This window comes from Cyanistes caeruleus, chromosome 5 (genome assembly GCF_971803275.1).
Source record: "Cyanistes caeruleus chromosome 5, bCyaCae1.hap1.1, whole genome shotgun sequence".
In the NCBI taxonomy this organism is placed as follows: domain Eukaryota; kingdom Metazoa; phylum Chordata; class Aves; order Passeriformes; family Paridae; genus Cyanistes; species Cyanistes caeruleus.
In genome coordinates this window covers 81,447,005-81,470,341 of record NC_141705.1, presented here as the reverse complement: position 1 = coordinate 81,470,341, position 23,337 = coordinate 81,447,005, and the positions used below count along the sequence as shown (strand labels likewise).

The 23,337-nt window shown below is 50.2% G+C and overlaps 1 protein-coding gene across 7 annotated transcripts in view; it reads left to right on the top strand.

The window, feature by feature from the left end:
* The window catches only part of SEPTIN11 (septin 11), a 78,812-nt gene that overhangs the window by 39,734 nt on the left and 15,741 nt on the right, over window positions 1-23,337 (top strand). For 5 of the 7 annotated variants that reach the window (XR_015287340.1, XM_086890789.1, XM_023927109.2 and 2 more), the window contains exons 2-9: window positions 11,103-11,217; window positions 13,254-13,449; window positions 14,373-14,559; window positions 16,194-16,355; window positions 17,968-18,064; window positions 18,973-19,141; window positions 22,377-22,509; window positions 22,915-23,102. Coding sequence is in view for 6 of the 7 variants with exons in the window: in XM_086890789.1 (XP_086746915.1) it covers window positions 11,103-11,217; window positions 13,254-13,449; window positions 14,373-14,559; window positions 16,194-16,355; window positions 17,968-18,064; window positions 18,973-19,141; window positions 22,377-22,509; window positions 22,915-23,102 (1,247 nt within the window). In the remaining variant the exon portion in view is untranslated. Of the gene's footprint in view, window positions 1-11,102; window positions 11,218-13,253; window positions 13,450-14,372; window positions 14,560-16,193; window positions 16,356-17,967; window positions 18,065-18,972; window positions 19,142-22,376; window positions 22,510-22,914; window positions 23,265-23,337 lie in introns of those variants that run through there. The other 2 variants (XM_086890790.1, XM_086890786.1) reach the window with 1 other exon arrangement.

Here is a 23,337-nt window from a genome sequence, read left to right as displayed (position 1 = left end):
TTCTCTTGCTTATTTCCTTGTGCTGTACATTTAGACACTGTCCTCATTGTTGGGGGTTTTTTGTTGTTGTTTTTTTTTTTGGTTTGAGCTATGTATGTCCCTTTTTCTAGAGCAGAAAGGAAAATTGTTCAGCAACAAAAGCTAAGCTTATGGAAACTACCAGTTGGCTGAAGGTTCAGGGGCTGGAAGCATCTGAACCTGTGACATGAGGGGACTTGAGGGTGCCACTGGAGCCTCCAAAGCCCTTGCAGTGAGGAAGGAGGAAAAGGGTGACTGTACAGGCTTGTGCTTTAGTGGCAGCCATTGATGGAAGGGGACACAGGGAGGCTTATCCATATGCAGCGGCTTATGCCAGTTTTGTATCTGACTTTATTTGCTCTATTAGGATTACACTAATAAATCTGCTCTAAACCTGCTTGAAATCCCTGATGCTGTGACATTGCTGTTTGCCAGCGCTGTGCACGCTGCCCCTTGCCGGGATCCAGCCCTGGGGTGGAAGCTGTGCTCACACAGCTCAGGAGGCTGCTGTGTCTGCCCAGCTGTGGCCTCGTTCCCTTTATGATAAAATCCCGCTTGCACCTATGACATTTTTGGTTTTCTTCCCCGGGAATTGCTGCCTCACTTAGAGGGGTGTTTGGAAAAGAGAACCCTGCAAAAGAGCCTTGTCAGATAAACCTGATGTTGGGTGGCATTGCCTGTAATTGAGGGGAAGATCCTTCCCCGCTGTGTGGAGTTCTCAGGCTCATCTCCTGTGGAAAAACCCTTTTCTTGTAGGGGGATGGTGCTGCCTGAGCCACCTTCAGGAGCCACCATGGGCTTTGGATTTCCTTGTGTTTGTTTCCATGTGTTTGCAGGGGAGGCTGAGGATGTGTCCTGGAAAGGACAGGGATGGTCAGCTGCTGCAGGGAGTAGGGCTCTGCTGCGTCAGAGAGAGACCTTGGTGGCCTGTGCTGTGATGGGGACTTGTTCTGTCACGTCCTTCACACTGTGTTACTTTGTCACCAGCAGCTGGAATGCAAGGAAATCTTATCCCTTTTTGGGGGTGGGCAGGAACAAGATAAACTCCAGAGCCTAGGCGTGGGGCAGCAGCGTGGGACTCTTGATACTTCTGGGAGTTGGTTTAAATCTCTGGAATGAAAGGTTTATCTCAGCTCCAACTCAAAAACTGGAGCTGTCAAGCTAATCCTTGGATTCCTTGTGAGTAGGGAGTTAATCCTCTCTTCTGGTGCTGTAAATGTTTATTTAACCATGCATTTATGGAGTTCAGATGCCTTGCAGTGTGTGTTGGGCAACTGCCGGTGTCCTGTCCAGACTCTTTATGGCTTGGGGCATCACCAGGGTTGTGGTGGCCATCACACATCTTTGTGGTCCTGCCCCTTAGCAAGTGATGGGTATGGAGAGGACTGTGGGAACATTCCTGGCTGTGTGCTGCATGTGAGAAATGTGTTTTGCCTTGTGCTGTCTATCGACTCCAGAAATGTGAAGTTTCTGTAGCAGTTATAAGTGCAGCAAAACACAAGGAGGACAAAAAAACCTGATATAGGGTGTCCATCTAGTCCTGTCTCCTAACAATCCCAGCGTTATGGCTGTGCTGCAGACCTAGATCAGATGTCCTTTTCCCTGGAGGAGCTCTGGCCAGTGAAGTTTTTGGAAAGACAGAACGTGGTCTTTCAAGGTAACCACAAAAATTTGGAATTGGTGAGGTGGAGGGAAGGAAGTAATTCAGCTGAAATATAGAATTGCTCCTATTCATAAAAATTTTAGTGTTGGCTTTCCCTGTTGAAGGCAGGAAAACCAGGACTTGCTGAAGTCAAGTGGGGAAGTTTATTGCTTTGAGTCAGTTGAGAGCTCGAAGTCTATGGACTAATATTTCCAAAACTGTCAGCCAAATAATTGAGTAAACCTTCACCTTTTCCTCTGCATGCAGATTCAGTCCAACTTAATTCCGCTTTCGTTCTAGCTGAAGATGAAAACCTGTGCAGTAAGGCAAACAGTATTTGTAATTTTCTATATTTATTGATTGCTGACCTTTTCTTATTCATGCTGATGGGTTTCTGTGGCGCCCTGGAAGAGCTCTGTGTGCCATAAGGGGCTCTGTGTGTTCTGTTTCGCTTTTTGAAGCAGATGCGAGGGCTGTGACTCAACACTCAGCATATTAGACCGTGCCATGAATTCATCCAGAGCTGGTTCTCTTGCCTTGTTGTTGTTTTCTGGTCACTTGGTCAGAATCATGCTCAAGTGTACCTGTTGCTGTGTTAACACCAGACTTTGCTAAACCCAAGATGTTTTCTCTGGCCTTTTACTCAACAACCTTAGTGCTATATATGCACGTACACATTGCATATGAATTTAAGAAGAGCTGGTCTGAGCCAGCTCTTTTCAATCCACTTGATACCAGATTGACTCTTCCTTGGTAATGCTGGACCAGTGAAGTTTCCCTGAGGAATTCCCATTTTGTTTGGACTCTAAAAGCCCTTTTCAAGGAGCTGGGTGATGATTAGTTTGAGGTTAGGACCTGTTTATACTCACTGCTGTGGTACCTGGGCATGGGATAAGCCACGTGTGTACGTACATCCATGTTACCTCAGGATTTAGGTGTGAAGAGAGCTGCTGTGATACATCTGAACTCTTTAGTCCAGAATCAGGAGAAGTGGTAAATAAATGTTCTGAAGCTGTGTGCTTTGATAACTCCAGTGCCCTGCTTGGGAGCTGGGCCTGTGCAGACACGGGCAGCGTGTCCGTGTGGCGGGCAGCCACGGTGTCCCCCACCCCAGCAAGCCAGCAAGGTGCTGTATTTACATAGATCCTGCTTGCGAGTCCCAGGGATAATTAATTATCCAGAGCACGATCTGGGGCACCTTCCAGTCCTGGGGCTTGTTGAATAGGAGCTGACAAAACACGCCCTTGATGTATGGCTGCAGCTTTTTGGGAAGGAACACATGGGGTTAAGGAACTGTGAGGCAGCCCTGCTGGGCTGTGCCTTTGCCACCTCAAGGAAAGCTGCTGCTTTTTGTGCCCCAGAGGCCCTTAATTTGAGTCAGGTATTGGAACAGTGCTGCCTTGTTACAGCTTTGTAAGCAAGCCCCTTGGGCTGCTTTCCTTTCTCAAAAATCCCTCTTCTGCTCTGGTTGTGTGCACAGCCCTAACTGGACTGGAGTTGGTGCAAGCCTGGGGAAGGTTGGTGGAAAACCTGGCAATGGGGTAAGCTGCTCTGTTGCCAGCTTTGTCTTAATTCTACCTTTTTTGTGCCTGGGGCCAGTGTCCCAGAAAGCTCCCTCCTCTCTGTGGGTGTGACTGGGACCTTGCCGAGTTCATGTACCACCCTTCCCTCTGTGTCGGGTCCCATGTCGGGCTGTGCCTCCAGCTTTGAGCAAAGTATAGATCCAATGACTTAATCGCCCATGGTGCAGCTGTTCCAAGGCTATTTTAAGTGCATGACAGTGAAATACAGAAGGAAATGGATGTTGGGTTTTTCCTCTCTGCTGCCTTGCTGGACTGTGCCAATATCTGTGGTGGTGTGGGGCTGTGCAGCCAGAAGGGCTTGAAAAGGGCAAAGAACAGAGAGACATGGCTGTATAGCAACATGTCCTCCTGGTGTGTCCCAGCTGGTTTCTGTCCTTCCCATCAGAGTTGTTTTTAACTCTGAAGGTGACACGTTCTCAAGTCTAACTAAGCCTGGACTTTCTCTGGTCCTAGCTGGTGTTAGGCACAGCCTGGCTTGGGTGTCGTGTCACTGCATGGCGTTTCAGGGCTCACCTGAAGGAAGCTCCTGCCCTCTCTTCTTCAAAGGGGTAGGTTTGCCTTTCCCTGCGTGTGGCACTGCGTTAGACCAAGGGCAGGGGAATCACAAACTGCATGCTGTCCTCTGGAGCAGGATGGAGTGGTCGGTGTGGGGAGCTGGAATGAGAATGAGCAGCAGCTCTCATTTTATTCCCTCGGCCTCACACTGGCGGTCAGAGGCAGTTGCACGTCGTCCTGCTGTCAGGAGAGAGATTGGCCAGAGAAGTAGAGAGCATCTGGTTCTCATTGGGCTCTGCCTTTGGATGGTCTTCATTCTTGTTTGTCACATTATGTTTTTTTTTTCTTTTTTTTCCCTTCCTTCCTCTCTCCTTTTTTCTTTTTTTTTTTTGCCCCCCCCTTCAGTGAGTTTACAAGCTTTGCTGGAATGCACATATGGTCCTTATCATCCCCAAAGTCCAGCTTTTTTTTCTTTTGCTGGTTAGCAGTTTGTGACATCAGGGGCTGTTAGAAGCATTAGTCACTTTTCCTCCAAATAGAAAGGTCCGTGGTTTTTGGAAACCTATGGAGGGAAATGTCTTTTATGTCAATTCTTGGCATACATGGAACCGTGAGTGCTCTGAGCTTGTGCTGACCTTAAGCCAAACATTTTGCCTGAAGACAAATGCTCGTTCCCACTCTCTGCAGCCCCTCCTGAATTGTCAGATTTTGCTGACTTCCCTCTTTCCAGAAGAATGCAACTGTATCCTTTTCCCTCCATGCTCCTGCCGAGTTCCTGCAGCTTGCCAATGTAAGCAGTTCCCCTCTCTTCCCCGCCAGCCTGCCCCGGAGGCTCGGTGCCTTGGTGGACTGCAGGAAGGCTGTCCTTGCACTGGGAACCAGGATATTTGGTGCTGCGTGTCCCTGGAGCATGGCCTTGTGCTTCCCATCCCCGGTGGCAGCTCGGGGGCACTTGGATTGGGGCACGCTGGCTTTTCCTCTGGCAGGCTCTGTATGTGGGCTGCACCTGAGCAGGGGCCAGCTTGTGATGCCTGCTCACTCTTCCCTCTGTCATCCTGCCCTTCATTTTGGGGGCCAGCCCCAGAGAGAGCTCCTGTGTGTTGTTGCCTGTGCCCGTGGAAGCGTGTCCAACATCACCCAAGTCTCTGGGGCCATCTGCCTGGGGGAACCCCTTCTTGTTTGTTCTCAGTGGCAGCCTCCTTTGGCTGCTGATTTCCCAGAGGTTTTATGTGGAGAGCAGTGTTTTCTGTGAGGGGGAGCAGCACGAGTCCCACACCTGCCCTTCCCCATCTGCTGCTGCCCAGTGCTTTGTCAGTCAAGTTGGCTTCCAGCCTTCCTCCCACAAAATCACCTTTTCTGCCGTCCTGATTCTTGGGGATTATGAAGAAAATCCAGTATATTCAGGGAGAGCCTTTTTGTATTCCCTGTGACCTCCCTGTTTAATGAGCAAGGGAGCCAACTGTGGCATAACTTCCCTGCTACTGGGAGTAGAGACCTGGCTCCTTGCTTTTGTGGTAGGTGTTGCTGGAGGGCTGGGGCAGGGGACTGGTGAGGAGCTGTGTGTCCCTAAGCAGCTGCAGCTGGTGCCAGCTTTTATCCAGGAAGATCAAGACGGTTTCCTGCAGTCCATCCCTCGGGGACAATAGCTGCAGCAGTGAGTCACTGGTGGGCTGGTGGCAGGGAGGGAGGCACAGATCTTCATGGCTTGATTGACACATTAAAGTACAGAATGAGAGCATGCCTTCCACAGGGGTCTGCTCTCCCTGGTGGGGGAAAAGGGGGAAGAAAAACAACGAAGGACCTCCCAGATTTGAGGAGTTTGTGCAGACATTTGCCCAAGCCTGCAGCCTGCCAGCAGCAGCGTGGAGCCAGGAACTCCCCCTCCTCTGCTGGTGACACTGATGGTTATCTTCCCCTGAAACAACAGCCAACAAGTCCTTCCTCTCTTGATGAGCTGATTAACTGATGGGTTGCTATCAGCCCTTTTCTTCTGGCATCCCTGCATGCCAAGGAGGGGAGGGAAGGGAGTTGTTCTTGCTTTCCATGTTCTCCCCATACTATTCCTGAGTTCATTTATCCAACAGTTAAGGGTTTGGCCACCCCTTAACCCTGTATAAGGAAGGGGAGCGGAATTATGGTGCTGTTACAAGGAACAGGGAGCTTGGCTCTGGCACAGGCACTGGGAAGGCTTGGTGTCCTGCTGGCAAGGACATCAGCTCTTGGGTTTAACTCTGGGAGAGGGACAGATCTGTCTCTTGCTGACTACTCTTTGCTTCTGTGCTCCTGCTCTTGCCTGAGCTGCTTTTTTATCTGAGCAGACTAAACTGTCCCTGAGGTCCCTGGTTTTGGATGCAGCAACTAAGATGATTTGACCTAGTAATGGGTCAAAAATGTTGCTGGTCTGAGCTGCCGACAGCAATAAAAGCTTTTAGAATTTCTTAAAGGTGCCTCCTAAGTTGTGGGGCCTCAAATAACTAAACACTTGTTTCATATTTGGGGTTGAGCTCAATATTTTGCATACCAGCCCTTTTCCCCTCTTGAATTTGAGGCTCATTTTTGTTTTCTTTAACTCTTGGGAGGCCGTGTGAAGCTGACCCCCAGCCACCAGCAGCAGTGGGTCGGGAGGGGCCCGATGGGAATGTTTTGCCAGCAGCCTTAAAGCAAAAGGGGCTCAGCCAGGAGCTTGCTTGGGTTGGGGAATAGCTGCCATCACAGTTAAGTCCTGAGTGAGGAGAGCAGACTGGAGACTGGGACAATAAATATCCTTGTGGAACTCGCTCAGAACTTGGCCTTTTGGGAGTGGGGCTTTTTTGCTGCCTAGGAGAGGAGCAACTTTGCTTTATTTCCCATTAGCTGCCAGACTACCCTTTTGGAAGGCTAAGGACTCAGCTCTGCTTTGTGCTGCCTCTGGAGGAGCGACATGGGACCCACCTTTATCTCCAGCTCCCCATCCACACACAGACGTACTGTTCCTGGCTCCAGTGAGGAGAATAACCTCCTCTTTATCCCTGCTGGCTCTGCCAAGCCGCTGGGGCTTGGGAGGAATGAGCTGACTCTCCTTGCACGTGCCTCATCAGCTGAATTGTTTCATATAGCTTCACTGGTTCCCATCCAGCCAAACCCACTGTTTGTCACAGAGCATCCCCAGAGCATTGCTTGACCTGTGAAACCATAGCCACCAGGAGCTATGTGTGAAAATTAAGCAGATCTAAAAGGGCCTTGACAGGGTTCTGAGACTGCAAACCCGTTCTTGTCTTTTGCAAGGCGTTTTTACCCCCTTAAAATGAAGAGCGGTGGGACGTGGGTTCCTGACAATCAACTTCTTTATATAAAGCGATGGTAGGTAGTATTTGCTGTGCCTCTGGGGGCTTGTCTCTGCTTAACTTACCCCTTCCCTTCCCCTGCTGCAGTGCAAACCAGCAGCTGTGATAACAGCAGCTCCAAGATTGTTGTTGATCTAACAAACATGGACTGTGGGATGCCTTGTGGGGCTCTCTGCAAAGAGAAGTGATCAGCATCTTTCCCAAGAAACAAGCACTTATTTGTTCACGTTACTCCGTAGTTTTTGTAGGGGTAAGCATTCAGAATCACTTCCTGCTCGTGGATGCCATGGGAAGAGGGAGGGAAACGACGCCCTGTAATGCGGGGTTCAGTAAAGGAGACGTGACTGCCTTAAGGAAGAGTTTAAAAATACAGACTGCTTTTGGGATGTCTTAAGCTCTCCAGCATGTGAGAACATCCAGACACCCAAGTCTAGCAGCACATCTGGTGCAGACTGGCTGATCTCTGCAGGAGTCTGTGGAGCTGCAGCTTTACTCCTGCTCATCTTGTCCACGGATCCTGAAGCTGGGAGCAGGGAGAGATGCTTGCCAAGCAGTTACTCCTTTAGTGGGTTTGTAAGAGGTCAGTGCTTCAGACACTGCCCCTTGTCTGTGGTTCCCAAGGCACCTCCCAGGACTGTGTTTCCGTGAGTGACTCCTGAGGAATTGTTTTAGTGCAGCAGGATGGTCAGGTGCTGTGCTGGGCAAAGGGAGGAGTTGTGCTGAGCTCTGTTCATCTGAGAGGAAATGAGAGATGGGAGAAGGCAGTGAGGCAGGGTGGTGAGATGCCTTTCCACTTGGGCTGAAGCACCTGAGCAGCACCTCTGGCTTCCTCTGGAAGAGGAGCCACGTGGCAGGAGGAATAAACCCTCGCCTGTAGCATTCCCGTGCCTTGCTGGTGCACCAGGGGCTCTGGGGTGGAGCAGGAGCCATGTCAGCCTTGGTCTGCTCTTCAGGCAGAGCAGTTCTCGGTGGGATGACTCAGTTGGGATCAAACCCAGCCCACGGACTGCGCTCAGGAGCTCCTCATGGCAGTTCACAGCTGGAGAGGCAGGGCCATCTGACTTAGCATCCCCTTGTTGTTACAACACTTGTGTTCTGCCAGACCGAAAGCGTGAATCACTTGCCTGCTCTGCTGCTGATACCCTGAGCAATCAGGCTTGTTGCTCTCCAGCAGAGGTTTCCTTTCCTTGAGGATGAAGCTATCCCCTTGAAGAGGTGAAAGCGAGAGCAGAGGCCTGGCTGCAGTGCCGAGTGGTTACGCGGCGTGTGCACCTCTTTGCTCTGGGGAGAAGCAGCCTGCAGCTCCCCCAAAAATGTGTCAGCTTTCCAAGGGCATCTGCATACTGCAGAGCTGGCTTGCTTTGTGTGTGGAGGAGAGATGAAGAAATCTGAGTTCCTTTGTCTCTCTCTGCCTCCTCCAAAATGTCTATCTGTGGGCCTTGTGCAGAGCTGCAGCTATTTTGTGTCTGCTCTACTCAGGGAGATGCGCTGGGGATCCTGGGAACGCTGAGGGAGGCGGATTCTTGGGTTTCATCTCTGCCTGTGCCTCAGGCCTCACATCTTTTCACCAGTGTTTTGATGTTTTGAGCAGATATCAGGCTGCTCTTGTCTCCTGTTGTGCAGTACAGCCTGTGAAAAATACTTGGCATTGCAAAACGCAGAGATGGGTTTTGTTTATTCCACTGTTGATGTTTGCCACTTGCAAGGGAAAAAAAAAAGAAGCAAGGGGAGGGAAATAAACCAGAGAAGGTCTGCAGCAAAAATAACTGACACAGATGCAAGAGATGAGTCTAACTCCTCTTCCTGCTGAGCAACTGATGATGAGGCAGTACTTGCTTTCCCAAAATATATCAGGGAAAGAGATACTGGTGCTGTGCTGGGAGATGTTCAACACCCACCACTTTGTGTGAAACCTGTGAGTCACGGGCACTTAGTGCTTTCCGGGATCTGCTCCCAGCTCCCTTCACTTGATCATAAACCCAAGTCCATCGGTGTTTTTAGAAATAGTAATGTTACAAACATTTAATTTAACCCATTCACATCATGTATCAATCCCAGGGCCTTTTCCAGGGAAGTCCCTTTTGTGGGTGAGTGAGGTGGCAGTCTTTCTGGGTGGTTTTCCTTTACCCAGCCTGAGTGAAGGAGCTGGCATCTCTTAATCACCTTAAGCCTCAGTGGTGTGGTGCTGGTGAGTAGCTCCCAGCCAACAGAGGGATGGAGGTGAACAGACTGGTAAATTGGCATTTTTACCTACAGACAAGCCTGGTTTAGATGCTAAGAGAAGGCTCAGGTATCTAGCACAGGTGTCAGGCTCTGTGTGTCAGCATGGCAGAAAGGAGCCCTTTGCCCAGACTCCTGGACAGACTGAGACATTTTCACTTGGTGATGTCGCTTTTCTCAGGGAATTTTTGTATTTCTTTAGGTCTGAGTTGATTTTCATCAACACTCAGTAACTCATTTCTCCCTGCAGTTGGTGGCTGGTCCCTTATGTTTTGTGGAGGGAAATGGAACTGCTCAGCAATTGTGCTGGGAGTGGGAAGTCCAACTCTGCTTTTAATTCTTGACAGCCAAAACAGTTGTCCATGTCTGGTGCAAAGCCCTCTGATTTTGTGGAAAGAAGCCGGTGCTTCCAGCATCTTTAAACCAGGTTGAAGCTGCCCACGACTGTAATTTATTGTGGCCTTGGTGGAGTGACTCCATTGGGAAGGGTTTGGAGAAAGGTTGGTATTTTCAAAATTAAGGACAACAAGCTTTAGGAGAAAAGTGTTCTGAACTAACAGCAGAGCTGCTCCGGGTCTACCAAGTCTGTGGGACTTGTTTTGTTTGCTTGTTTTGCTGTGCTCAGGACCTTGCCATAACTGTGGCCAAGGAAGAGGTAACTGGGCCAGCTTGTTTTTCCGAGCTTCTCTGTGGATTGTCATGCAGCTGCCCTGGGAAGGTCCCAAACACAGTCTGGGGGTTGTTTCAAACCTCCCTTCTGAGAGGTCTGTGCTGCTCCCTTGCCCTCCACAGTGTGGCTTTGGGCTGTTGGCTGTTGTCAGCTCGAGCAGCCGAGGAGGAGAGCGGGTCAGGAGGGGTGACTGGCACCTCTGGGCAGCCTGGCCTGGCTTCTTTTCCTGCTGAGAACATGCAGAGGTGGCACAGGAAACGCTGGGAACGGTGCCCTGCTTCCTCACCTCATGTCAGATGAGGTTATTTGTAAAGCAAGGCATGGCAGGGCAGCGTGCTCGCTTTATTCCCTACCTGTCAAAGCCTGGAGGAGCTGGAAGGAGTTTTAGCTGGCTCTAGTGGCACAGTTGCTCTCTGAGCTGTGTCCTGCTGTGGCCATGCTGAAGGGTTGCAGGAAAAGGGCAAGGATTTTGGCATTTCCCTTGTAGTCCTGGGAGGACAGAGCAGGTCTGAGAGCTGCTGCTTCCCTTTGGCACGGTGAGCCAAGGAAAGCACCACCTTGGTCCTCTGCTCCCCTGTGTCTGTCAGGAATAACAAGCCATATCACAACCTGTGTCACTCCTCAGTGTACTTCTTGAGAGAGCCAGCCTCACTGGGAAGTTTGGGCAGTTTCCCATGCTGCTGGGGAAGTTCTGGAGTGGAAGGCTGGCTGGTTTCTGCTGTGGAGCTGTGCAGTGGACACGAAGGAGGCAGCCTCAGCTGATTCACCAACTAAACAGGAACTGGTCAGCTCACAGCTCTGATTGTGTTCCACTGGCTTTTTCAGGGTCTGCCCAAATAATCCTATGATAACCCTAGGGATATGGAATGCTGGGGCCTCAGAAGCAGCATTTGGGTGTTGCAGATTGGTAAAGAATCGTGGTTTATTGGTGACAGGCATGGAGAACCAGTGTGGTGGTGTTTGCCTCCTTGGGGTCAGGGGCATTTTAGCTACTGAGCCCCATGGCAGAGATGGATAGAAGGAAAAGGAGAGCACTTTTGGGAGGGAAACCTAAGGCACAGATCCTGTGTCCTTAACGCAGTTCTGGCGGGGCTCCTTGCCTGATAGGGATATTGCAACCCTGCTAAATGCTTCTCTTCTGGGTCTTACAGAACGATGACCTCAGGAACCTGTCCCTGTCCGGCCACGTGGGCTTCGACAGCCTCCCGGACCAGCTGGTCAACAAGTCAACGTCTCAAGGCTTCTGCTTCAACATCCTGTGCGTGGGTAGGTCACCCTGCTGGGGCCTTGGGGACACGGCCCCACGTTGTCACCTTCTCCCTCTGCCCAGGGCAGGGCTGAGCCAGTGCAGACCGTACTGGAGGGAAGCTGCTCCACATTGAAATCCTCTTTCCCCTTTCCCTGCCCCGTCCCCTGAGTCAAAGCATGGAGACTGCTAGCTGTTAAAATCTATCCCTTTGATCGTTCAGCGGTTCTGCTTCCCCCAAAGGCTGCCCGTAAGGAAACTGAGTGAACTTGGGAGCTAAATGTATTTTCAGAAGGATGTGAACTTAAATCTGCTTTTCTCTGGGCTGGGTGTGGAGGCTGTTTCTCACCAAATTGCATTCCTTCCCTTCCAGGGTTTGCCTATCTCCTTAGATTCTTAGTTTCTCCACTTGGAAACGATGCCATTTTTAGTCTCCACATGATGTACTGGAGAACAAAGCCTGTCACCTGTCCTCTGCTGTATTTAATCTGCAAGTTGGTTTAATAGCCTCAGTTACTTTTCCCAAATTGTTCAGAGGGTGAAATATGAGGAGGCAGCATCTTCTCTTGGCTGTGGGGAGGTAGCTGCTGTCTCGGTGCTCTGTGGATGCTTCGCAGTTGGAAATCCATTGCTCAGCCCCAGGGAGCTGTGAGCCAAGCCAGCTTTGGCTTGTCAGTGAACCCAGAATCTGGTTCTGTAAATGGACAAAACTGCTGGGTTTTTCTCTTAGCTTGGCAGTGCAGGCTGCAAGCATCATCTTTCCATTCATTGTTCATTTAAGCCTCCAAGAGGGGAGCATTGTCCCTTCTAATTAGTTACATTAATTAGCTGGGAAACCCCCACAACCCTCTGACTGTGGTTTTTCTACAGCAAATTGAGAATCTCTGTGAGCTGCCTGAAAAGAAATCTGGCAAAAATCTCGACTCCTCTCTGTAGCTTTGTGTGTGAAAGGAGGAGATAAGAGAATAGTTGCACTTCTGCACACTCGAGCTCCCAAGCCTCACGTGACTCTCGTAGCAGCGTGAAACCATTTCAATCCAGCAGGGAACAGCCTGATTAGCAGGCAGCTCTTTGATCAAAATGGCATAAATTAATTGCCTTTCTCTCTTGCAGTAAATATGCCTTTCTTAGCATGACTTAATATGTCTCCATTAGCAATTTGATCCACCTCTTCTTTTATCGTGAAATGTGCCCAGACGCCGATTTTCAGCCCATATTAAAGTTTCACACAAACTGCTGCAGTTGGCCAAGGAACAGAAATCTCACCCTTGGAAAAAAAAAATCATTGTTTAAAACTGTGATTCGAGAGAGGACCCAATTAACTTCAGTGTTGTAATGTGAGACTTGTAATTGGGATGTGAAATGCTGCAGAGCCTATCTGCCATAGAACCCAGCAGTCCACATCAGGAGCTCCCGAAAATTCACAGCTTCAGCCATGAAGCTTCTGTCTGTGCCATCAGTTCCATCAGTTTAGGACTTGGCTTTCCATGTGAGCTGCCTCATCCCACCCCTGCTCACAGCATGGGTAGCAATAGCTGTTGGAGAGTGTAATTGCTAAACAAACAGTTTTGACTGAAAAATGGGATTTAGGCTAATGCTTTCATCCGTGTTACTAATTGCACTGGGGATTAGGGAAACTGTAATAGTTTAAAAAGTTGGTATTTAAGTAGTGTGCCACCTTTTTTTTTTAAGAATTCTGTCTATATTTCTCTGTCTCAGATTTTTATTGTCTTAAGTTGCACTATGGGTTTTGGATGATCTTGAGACAACAAAGCTGCCTTAAAAAGGCTGAAACAAAAATCAGGCAATCATACACGGAGTTAAGAGAATTTACAACTTGCTGCCATGAAGAAAGTTCCTGGGTCAGTCCTGGGGCACTGGTAAAGATGGGGACTGTCTCTGAAGACATCTGTTCCCGCAGGGATTATCTTGCTTAGCGACGTAGCCTAATTCCACTGCTGCCCAAGTGGAATAACTCCTTAACCTGGTGAAGGTGCCAGAGAAGGAGGTGAAGGAGAGCAGTGGCACCGTGCTGACGCTTCCCCTGTCCTCTCAGGTGAAACTGGCATCGGCAAATCAACGCTGATGGACACTCTGTTCAACACCAAGTTCGAGAGCGAGCCCGCCACGCACAACGAGCCTGGCGTGAGGTTGAAAGCCCGGAGTTACGAGCTCCAGGAGAGCAACGTCCGTCTGAAGCTGACCATTGTGGACACGGTGGGGTTTGGAGATCAGATCAACAAGGATGACAGGTAAACCGAGCTCTGCAGGGAGACAAATCCCGGTGCTGATGAGCTCTGAGGTCTCCAGGGCCTCCCTCTGTGGGCTCTTCTGGGGGTGTTTCCTGATCCCACAAGTGGTGCTGCTGCTGCCTAACCCTGTGGAGAGAAGGGCAGGCCCAGGGCAGCAGGGCTTAGGGAGAGCTTTCGTTCTCCTGCTGTGTCCTGGCACATCTGCCTGTGGTGGGTGCGATTTGCTCTGTCCTCCAGTTTGAGGCTTCCTTTGCTCCACTGTTTTTACGGGGCTTTCTCTCATATTTCTTCCACTGTGAGGCCTTACTGCTTTCTTTGCATGTGTCTCTGAGGTTTTCAGTGTCTCATAGTCAGAGACAGAATTTCCATAAGCCAAGAAGCCAGAGCAGCAGTCGTTTTACAGACCTACCTAGTGATATCCACAAAGCTGCCCTTGGTGGAGGGGGAACACATGGAACAGTTTTCTTTCCAGAAGCACAAACAGTTAATTTGAATAAGACCATGTTACACTGCACAAGCTGCTTTTTCTCCAACAACATGGTCCCATCTAAGTCCATGAATGGTGCAGTTGTCTTCTGAGCTTTGCTCACAGGCTTCAGTTTCTCAAAAATCCCTCTTACCTTGTGACTCTCCCTTCCCTTTTTTAAGATGATGAGATTTTGGAAAAGCTAGGGGGTAGGTCATGACTTCATGTTTAAGTTTTTCAGGGTAGCAGTCTCGTGTGGTTTCCATGCACCTAAAATCAAGGGCTGTGCACCATGTGGAAATGCATCCTTGTGAAGGAGGTTGGTGGGGAGGGTCCTAAAAGCAGCACTTGTCCTGTACCATACAGAGCTCCCTTGATGCTTCCTGAGTGTCCCATCAGTGCCTCGTGTGGTCCCAGCAGCCAATTCCCTGCTTTTCTCTGTGCCTTCTCCCTCCAGCTACAAGCCTATAGTAGAATACATCGACGCACAGTTCGAAGCCTACCTGCAGGAAGAGCTGAAGATCAAGAGATCCCTGTTCAACTACCACGACACGCGGATCCACGCCTGCCTGTATTTCATTGCTCCCACCGGACACTCCCTCAAGTCCCTGGACTTGGTCACCATGAAGAAGCTCGACAGTAAGGTACCTGCTGCCTGCGTCACCGCGGCCCTGTAGCGCTTTCATCGCCTTGCCATCTGCTGAGGAAAATAATGTCTGGGTTTAGTAGTGGGGAATTGCAGACACAAAGTGTGAGAAGTGTACCTTGGGCACAACGGGTCATTATTCTGCTTCACGTGCTGTTGAGAGTTTGGGCTCCTGCTCTTTTCCAGCTCTACCTCGGGTAGGGAACTTGGCCTTGTGCTTCCCAGCTAATCTTTGAAGTCAGTGAAAACAGTTCAGGTCTTCTTTGCAATCAGTGAAAAGCAAATGAAGCGTTGTGTGTGCTGGCTCTGAGCACATCCAGCTAGACAAAAAACAGTGTTTTGATCTGCTACGGCAAATGTAGTGGTGTTCTAGCTGTCATGTCATCAACAAGAATCTGAATAAATATGTTACTTGGCATCTGCTTTTCCAGGTTCCCTCATGGGCTTGGTTTAAACCATGGTTCAAAGGAGATTGCACCTCTTCTAGGAAAAATAACTGAGGTACAAATGCAGGGCCTTCTCTGTGCTCCTTTCCATCATGATTAAGCAGTTTAAATCAGTCCGCTGTGCACCTCATTGGATCCTGATTCTGCAGGACATCAGTGATGCCAGCGGTTCTTTATTTCCTGGGGAGGCCAATCAATTGGATTTTATGTGGTGATGGAGAAAGTTCCTTGCCTTCTTCAACTGAAAATAAGGTTATGGAGATAAATCCCAAGTGAGCTAATTGACATTCCTGTTCTATCTTTTGGCCAAGGGGGATTTAATAACTGCAAACAGAATTAAGTGATGTAATAGGAGAGGATTTTCAAGTACTGTAGTTAAAATCCCTCCATATAGGTCGATATTACTGTTATCCTCAGTACAATTTCTGTCTGCTGTTGCAGGGAGAAGCAAACCTGCAAGATCAAAAGCAGAAACTGTCCCTCTGGAGGGAGGAGAAAGGGAAAGAAGGCAGGATCTTTATCCTTGCCAACAGCCTGTCTCGGGAAGGGAGTCAGTAACTCATCTCTCATGTCAGAGCTGTGCAGGGAGGGGTCCTGCCGTGCAGCGCTGTCCAAGGGCACATGGGGGCACACAGGTGGGGGAAGCGTGCCTGTGTTACTGCCAGCCCCTGTCCTGTGTGTCCCGGGGCTGGGGAGGCACCATCTGCTTCCACCTCCCGTGGGGTGGCAGCGGCTCTGCTGCCCCTCCCGTGTCCCTGGTGACACTCCCCAAGCCAGGGCCCGTGACAGGCTGCTGCCTGAGCGTGGCTCCTGCAGTAATCCAGCCAGCTGTAGTGGCAGGGGATGTGCAGAGATGGTCATTTCCTTTCTTATTTCTTTGGAGCAGCTCATAATAATCTATGACAGCATTTCCTGTCCAGCCAATTCGGATGAGGAGGGGAGTACGACAGGACAGGAAATAGCATGTTGCCAAATTGCACTTGACTTCTTTCTAAGGCCATCAGCACTGCTGCCTGGAAGTCCTGTCTGAGGTGGTGCTGCTGGCAGCAGCAGCCCCAGGGAAGTTCTTCTGCTGGGGCTGCTGGCTGGTGGCACTCCAGGGCTGTCACTGCATGTCCTGCTCTGTCCTCTCTCAGAGACACAACCTGTGCAGTTCTGTACGTGGAGGTGCTGTCCTGTCTTGCAGGTGAACATCATCCCCATCATTGCCAAAGCTGACACCATTGCAAAGAACGAGTTGCACAAGTTCAAGAGTAAAATCATGAGCGAGCTGGTCAGCAACGGCGTCCAGATCTACCAGTTCCCGACGGATGAGGAGACAGTGGCCGAGATCAATGCCACCATGAGTGTATGTAACCTGGGGGGGTTGTGACCTTGCTGTGCCTGGGCCTGGCCTTAATGGCCGTGCCGTGTCTTATTTTGTCTTCAAAACTGCGATTGAAGCACGGACATCAGCCTGGCCAGAAGGCTTTGGGGGCTGGAGATACCTGTCTGATAGGTTTCACTGTGTGACAAACACTTCTCCCGTGTCCTCACAGTTCTCACATCCTTCCCCTGGTGCAATATTCCCGTCTCGGGAAAGGAAGAGGATGGGAGGCAGGGCCCCGATGCGGTCAGGGCAGAGAGCTGAGGTTTGGCTTTCCTGTCCCAAGCGACCACTTGTTGCTTAGCGGGGGTGATTCATTCAGTGCCGCCTTTGTTTCGGTTTCCGCTGGGAGCGGGACACGGGCACTGATGTTCCAGCGGCTCTGGCTTTCGCCTCCTCCCCTGCCTCCAGCAACAGGGTGGGAGTTGAGGCCACTCAGGGCTGGACTAGACCGAACGTTTTGCGGGGGTTACCAGGGGAAGCAGCTGTTTGTCACAGGCCTGAGTCAGGATGCAAAGGGAAGAACATGAGCTCAGGGTTGCTGGCAGTGAGGTGTTGATTGGCCCCAAGAGGATGTGCCAGTCCTGAAGCAAGTGCACTCAGATTAAGCTATTTCCTTGCTGCTTGAAGGCTGTTGTGAGTTTTCCTGCTCAACGGCTTTTAGATGGGCAATTACCTCATCCAGCTGAATGTTAGACCCTCTCCAAAGCTCCCTGTTGCCTCTCCTCCCTGTCCATGTTGTTCTGAGCAGAGAGAAGCTGGCACAGAGAAGGGATGTGGCTCTACCAGGGTGCGCTGTGTGCAGTGTTCTGCCCTGTTCTGGTGCATCCCAGCTGCTGGGAAACCCCTTTGCCAGATAATCCCATCTCCCTTGCTCTGACGTCTTCCCCTCCCACCCAGCCTGTGACCAAGTTTGGCTGACATGGGTCCCTCTCCAGAGCTTGCAGCCACCCCCTTTGGATGCTGTGAGGGCAGGGAGAGTTCCACGGGGCTGGGCTGGCAGCTGAGGCCAGCTCCCTCCTGGCAGCAGCCACACTCCTGGGAGTGGATCCCAGATTGTCGCCACCACACCCTCGGAGAGACCTGGAGGGAGCAGCGCTCTGTGACTCAGACGTGTCAGCCCGGGGCTGGGTCAGCTCTGCTCTTCCCCTTGCTCACAGCTTTGCCCTGTTTAAGAGGAAGCATTAGCAGTTTTTTGTAGCAGCAAAATCCCCCTAAATTTTGAGCCTGTCCTCCTTGAGAGGATGTACTTTATTTTCTTTTTTATTGTTTCATGGTTCTTTTTTATCGGTGTTCAAATTCAGTTTCAGTTTTTAAGACTTGTTCTTCGCTTAAGACAGTAGTGCTTTGTAATTAAATGGAAAACATGTATATATCTTGTGTTTTTAGGACTTGAGAATTTTGGGCTTTAAGTCTGGTCAGGTTTCTCATCCAGATTGTCCTGTTGCACTTCCTAAAACACCAGACGAATTGCAAAGGCGTTTAAACAACTTAGATCTAGCAGAGCTGCCCCAGTAAACATTTTTCTTGAGAAACAATCCCTGGCAAGGCAGCAGAGGAAATCCCCAGCCTCATTGTTCCTTTCCTTTTGTAGGTCCACCTTCCTTTTGCCGTGGTTGGCAGCACCGAAGAAGTGAAGATCGGCAACAAGATGGCCAAAGCCAGGCAGTACCCCTGGGGCGTCGTGCAGGGTACGTTCCCGAAGGCACACGCATGGCCTCCTCATCCTGTCCCCTTCTGATCCAAGATACTTTGATCTCTGCATGGCCCTTACCAAAATCTGGCTTGAGAAAGGACAGCTTGGATCTGAATGTGGACATCTGCACATGGAGCCAAAAGCTCCTTCCTGCAGGAGGGCAGAGTTTGGCCGGGGCACTGTTTGCAGCCCAGGCTTTACTGAAGCTGCCAGAAATACAGAGCTGGTCCTTGCTTTCCAGCCAGCATTGGGAAGTACAGGATTGGGATGGTGATGGTCTCCTTGTGACTTCAGTTGTGTATCCCACTGGAGACTGGCCCAGGAAGCTGCAGGGCAGCAGTCATGGTACAATTCTACAAAATTCTTTGGCTTCTCAGTAATGAGAAGCTGACCCTGAAGCAGCTTCAGGGACTTCAGCTGTATTCACCAGAGGATGATACTGGGAAAAACACTCAGGAAAGAAGTTGATGTGTTTGGGAGGTCTTGGACTCAGCCTGTATCCTGCTGGGTTCTCGCTGTTCCCAGAAATCTGGCACCTGATAGCTTGAGATTGAGTTTAGACTTTGCCTATGGGTGCTAGGATTTCAAGTGGGTTTGAGTGGGAAGTGAAATCCTGTGAGCAAACGGATCATCACCTTGCTGGTGCAAAAATGGATGGGGAGACGGGAGCCCTGTGCCAGATGGGCAGCAGAGAGATCTTGCAAATCCAGTGCAGGCCTTGAAACTCAGGCCCGTGCTGGTGTGGGATGTCTTCCACCCAGTTCATCCAGGCATTTTGGAGTTGTGCTTGTGTGCTTGAAGGACTCTGGGGTTTGCTACACTGGGGCCCAGATCCAGGGCAAGGGGGGGAGCCCAGCTCCTGGATTTAATACTCTCTCTGTGGATATGGTGTTGTTTTTGCAGTTGAAAATGAAAACCACTGTGACTTTGTGAAGCTGCGGGAGATGCTGATCCGAGTGAACATGGAGGACTTGAGGGAGCAGACGCACACCCGGCACTACGAGCTGTACAGGCGCTGCAAGCTGGAAGAGATGGGCTTCAAGGACACGGATCCGGACAGCAAGCCTTTCAGGTAGGGATGTGCAGCTCAGGCACTGCTGCTGTGCTTTGCAGCCAGCTTGCTCAGGGCTGCCTGCCATTCCGGGCAGGAAAAGCGCAGCCGTGTCCACGCCACAGGAAGGTGGCCCGTGCGGTGGGGACATCCTGGGGTAAATGAGGTTTTGACCCTCCTGGAGCTCTTCCCAGCCTGGTGCAAGGTGAGCTGTGAAGAGGGTGCCACGGTCTCATGCCTGAGGTTTGGCTGGTTACTGAGCACATAGTTCATTCTGTCAGATGGCTTTATTGGTCTGAAGCCCAAGCCATTAGCCAGGGACAGCAGCTGTGTGGGAATTTGGGAGGGAGGGTTTGTTTTCTCCTTTCATTTCCTGTTTCCCATTCCTCCCCAGCTTTTCCCCAGTAATTGCAGCCCCTGCCTTACAGCATCCAGTCTTCCTCTCTGCCTCTCGGGGAAGGCAGTCAGAATTCCAGTGCACCAGTGGGGGTTTGCCCCTGTAACACAAGGGTTGGCATTGGTTTGGGGCCTTATTTCTGACTTGCTGACTTGATGCAGCTGCACCTCTGCGGCAGAAACTCTGCTGGAATCAGTCAAGCCCAGTTCTGTTACTAAGCCCAAGTGTGAAGCATTATTGGATTTCCTTTCTGGAGAGCAATGGCTTAAGATGGGCTCAGCCCTTCCTTTGGAGGAATCTGAGGAATTTCCATTGCTTCCTGTACACGAGGCCTCTTTTGACCAAGCTGTAAGTAGAAAGGAAATGAAAATGTACAGAATTTCTCCATCTGGTACGTGCTAGTTCAGGGCAGTTCACTCTGGGTGCCTTTTCCCTCCAATAAACAAACAAAACCTATGATCCCAAGCTGTTTGGCTGAGGCTGATGTATATCTGAAACCAGGGGGATGTTCTCTCTGAGCTCAGGGATCAAAAGGATGCTTTTCCCTGCATCTTGGCCCCGGGAACCACAGGAACTGCTGCTCTTCAGCCAGCTTCCATCAGCCAGGAGCAGGGAGCCTCTGGCATATCTCAGGAGGAGCTGAGATATGCAGGGCAGCAGGTCCCAGCAAACCATTGGTGCTGTGTGGGGGCTTGTGTGAGGTGTGGGAAAGGGGGACTGGTGATGTCTGAGACCCCCACTTTGCTTGGCCAGGCTGCAGGAGGGAGCACCAGGGTCCCAGCAGGGATCAGCTCCAGGAAACGGGGTCTCTCTGCACAGAGACCCTTCTGCTGTCCTGTGCCTGTTGTGGGCTGGATTCTCTGCCACTCTGGTTAAGCTTTTCAAAATACTCCCTTTCCAAATAATATTATTTACCAGGGCATCCTTCAGTGTGTGGGGGCGTGTTGGGAAATCAAGTTACTCTTGTAATTTAGGTTCATGTGTTTGTGTACTTAAAAGCCAATTCCCTTGTCATCTTTGCCTGTGAGAAGCTGCAGGGATCCCAGTTGGTTTGGACTGTTATTCCTTAGGGCTGTAATTGTTTTTTTTCACATGCAGCCTGGGAGTTGCCAGGCCGGTTTCTCTGAGAACTTGGCTCCTATGGAAGTCAGAGTCGCTGCAGCAGAGAATGAAGCTTTGAACCTGGGACAATTTAACAGGAAGCCCCTGCTCCTCTCACTTCTGCCAGCCTTTTCCTGCTTGCCCATCACCCAGCATTGTGTTTTTGGAACCGAGCTGTGGAAGAAGTGGTTGGCAGTCCAGGATCCGATGAGCTGCCTGCAGAGCTTTCCTTTTTGCTCCGTGAGGCTCTGCTGCTCCCTAGGACAGCGTGTCACTAATTGCAGATTCAGTTTGTGCTCATTGAGCAGCAAAGGCTCACCTGCCCTCAGGCTTTGCCAGATCCTTCAGATGGGCTTAGGAATTTAAGTTTCAGTGTCCACAGTCAGAGCATTAAATCCAGCAGTGAATTTTAGGGAGATTTTGTTTCTGAGTCCCCTGAAATCTGTATGCTGTGAGAGGTCTGGTTCTGCATTTAGCTGAGAATCCAAAGATGGCTCTTGCCCTGCTCTCCCACGAAAGGATTTTTGTCATTTTTAGAATCAGTATTTTTGCTTCCATGTGTAGGAAGCTGGTGTGGTCATGTGGAATGGTGTGATTTCTCTGGGGCGGCCAGTGCTGTGCCAGAACAGCTCTGGGCATCCTGTCTGGAGAGTATTTTAGGAAGTAACCCAAGTGCCTATTAATTAGCAGAGTTAAATATGAGGCTTGGCATAATCTGACAAGTTGTGTTCCCCAGTTCAATATTGCATCCCCTAAAAAAACACCCCCAACCAATAAAAAAAACATCAAAACCCCCATCACTGCCAGGAAAAGCAAAAGCTTGACTTTATTGGAATTAGGATGTTCCACTACATTAGGCCCAATGGCTAATGTGTTCCTTAGGCACATGGATGCAACATGTCTCTGTGACTTCAGTGGTTTTCACTTAAAAAAAAAAGTGTTTTCAGAAAAGCCTCTTGGGGGAAATAGTTATCATTCCCACACTATCATTACAGCTGGGCTATCCAAAGCCATTTAAGGAATAAAACAAAAGAGGAATTTGATGTCCAGAGTTCCTAAGAGGCTCTAAAAATCTCAGAGGTACATGGACGACGTATTTTACGTCCCAAATCTTCACTGCCTATCTCAGTGCTGGGGAAATAAAGGAGTGCCAAGGAGTAGAGGGTGAATGAAGGAATCCAGTAATGGGGTTATTTGGAAGAGGAAGGCTGCTGATGGTTTGCAGAGTCCAAAGGAGAAAGGGAGGTCTCCCAGGATGGCTTTATCTAAATCAAGCGCCTGATCTGAATCTCTTAGCAATGAGTAGTGAAGATGAGTTGTGCCCTGTGACAGCGTCGTGCTCAATGAGCTGCACGGGGGCAGATTTCACCCTGGATCTGCTCCACAAATCTTGCATTTGGAACCAAGAGACTCGGGACAAACAGAAGGAGAAGGGAGGCGGTGTGGCTCTGAGGGATGTGTGGGCATCGGGGGTTGCTGCAGGCAGTGCTCATGTGGAGGCTGCTCCTCTCAGAGGGCAGGACCCTGCCTGCTGAGTGATGCACGGGATCCTGCGCGGGGAGCTCGGCTTTTCCTTTCCTTTTGCCTTCCACTGCTGCCACCTAGCAAGCTGGGATGTCTTTGGGCAGAGGAGATGGTGCCTGTGGTATAGTCCCGTGTTTGGTGACAAGACAGCCTAAGAGCTACCTCTCCAAAGGCTGGGAGCTGATGGCTGTGCTCGAAACACTGCTCTGACTGGCTTTTGTGTGCTTTTAACAGTCTCCAAGAGACCTACGAAGCAAAGAGGAATGAATTCCTGGGCGAGCTGCAGAAGAAGGAGGACGAGATGAGGCAGATGTTTGTCATGAGGGTGAAGGAGAAGGAAGCAGAGTTGAAGGAAGCAGAGAAGGATGTGAGTATATCTCGCTCAGGAGGCTCTCTGTGAGGGCTTGGGGCAGAAAATACCCTGCTGGGGCAGGAAGCTGCTCCTCAGGCCTCCTGCAGCCAAGAGTACAGCCCCCAGTGCCCACATTCCCTTGGTCTGCTCGAGCCTGCTAGAGTCCCCTAGGTACCGAGCACTGGGGGATGGAATATGGGGCTGTGGGAGCGTCCAGAGGCCTGTTGGATTCCTACAGCAACAGGAATTCCTGCTCTCTGTGTGCCAGTGAGTGTGAGCTGCAGGGCTTTTCTCACCAAGGCAGGCTGGGGACAGGGAGGCCTCAGTGCCAGCAGGAACACGGTTGGGGCATCATCACCAGGGAATCGGGGGGAAAATGTTTCTCTTGACGGCCAGATCTCACTGCCTCTGTCCTGGCAGCTTCATGAAAAGTTTGACCATCTAAAGAGGACTCACCAAGAAGAGAAGAAAAAAGTGGAAGACAAAAAGAAGGAACTTGAGGAAGAGCTGAACAACTTTCAAAAGAAGAAGGCAGCAGCTCAGCTATTACAGTCACAGGCTCAGCAGGCAGGTTCTCAACAAACCAAGAAAGACAAGGACAAGAAAAAGTAAGCGGATGTCACCCACACCCTTTGTAGGGTTTGTTACAAGTTTTGGGAGGTTGTTTTTTTCTTTCTTGCTGCATGTCTGTATTTGCTTTTCCCCATTACCAGACTGGAAACAGGCCTTTTCTCAGCCTGATCAAATAAAATATTTTTTTTTTTCCTAAAGGGTGGGCCAGGGACATGATCTTAATTTTTCTCCAGAAGAGTACCTTCAGATTTTCTGTTCAAGTCTGACTGG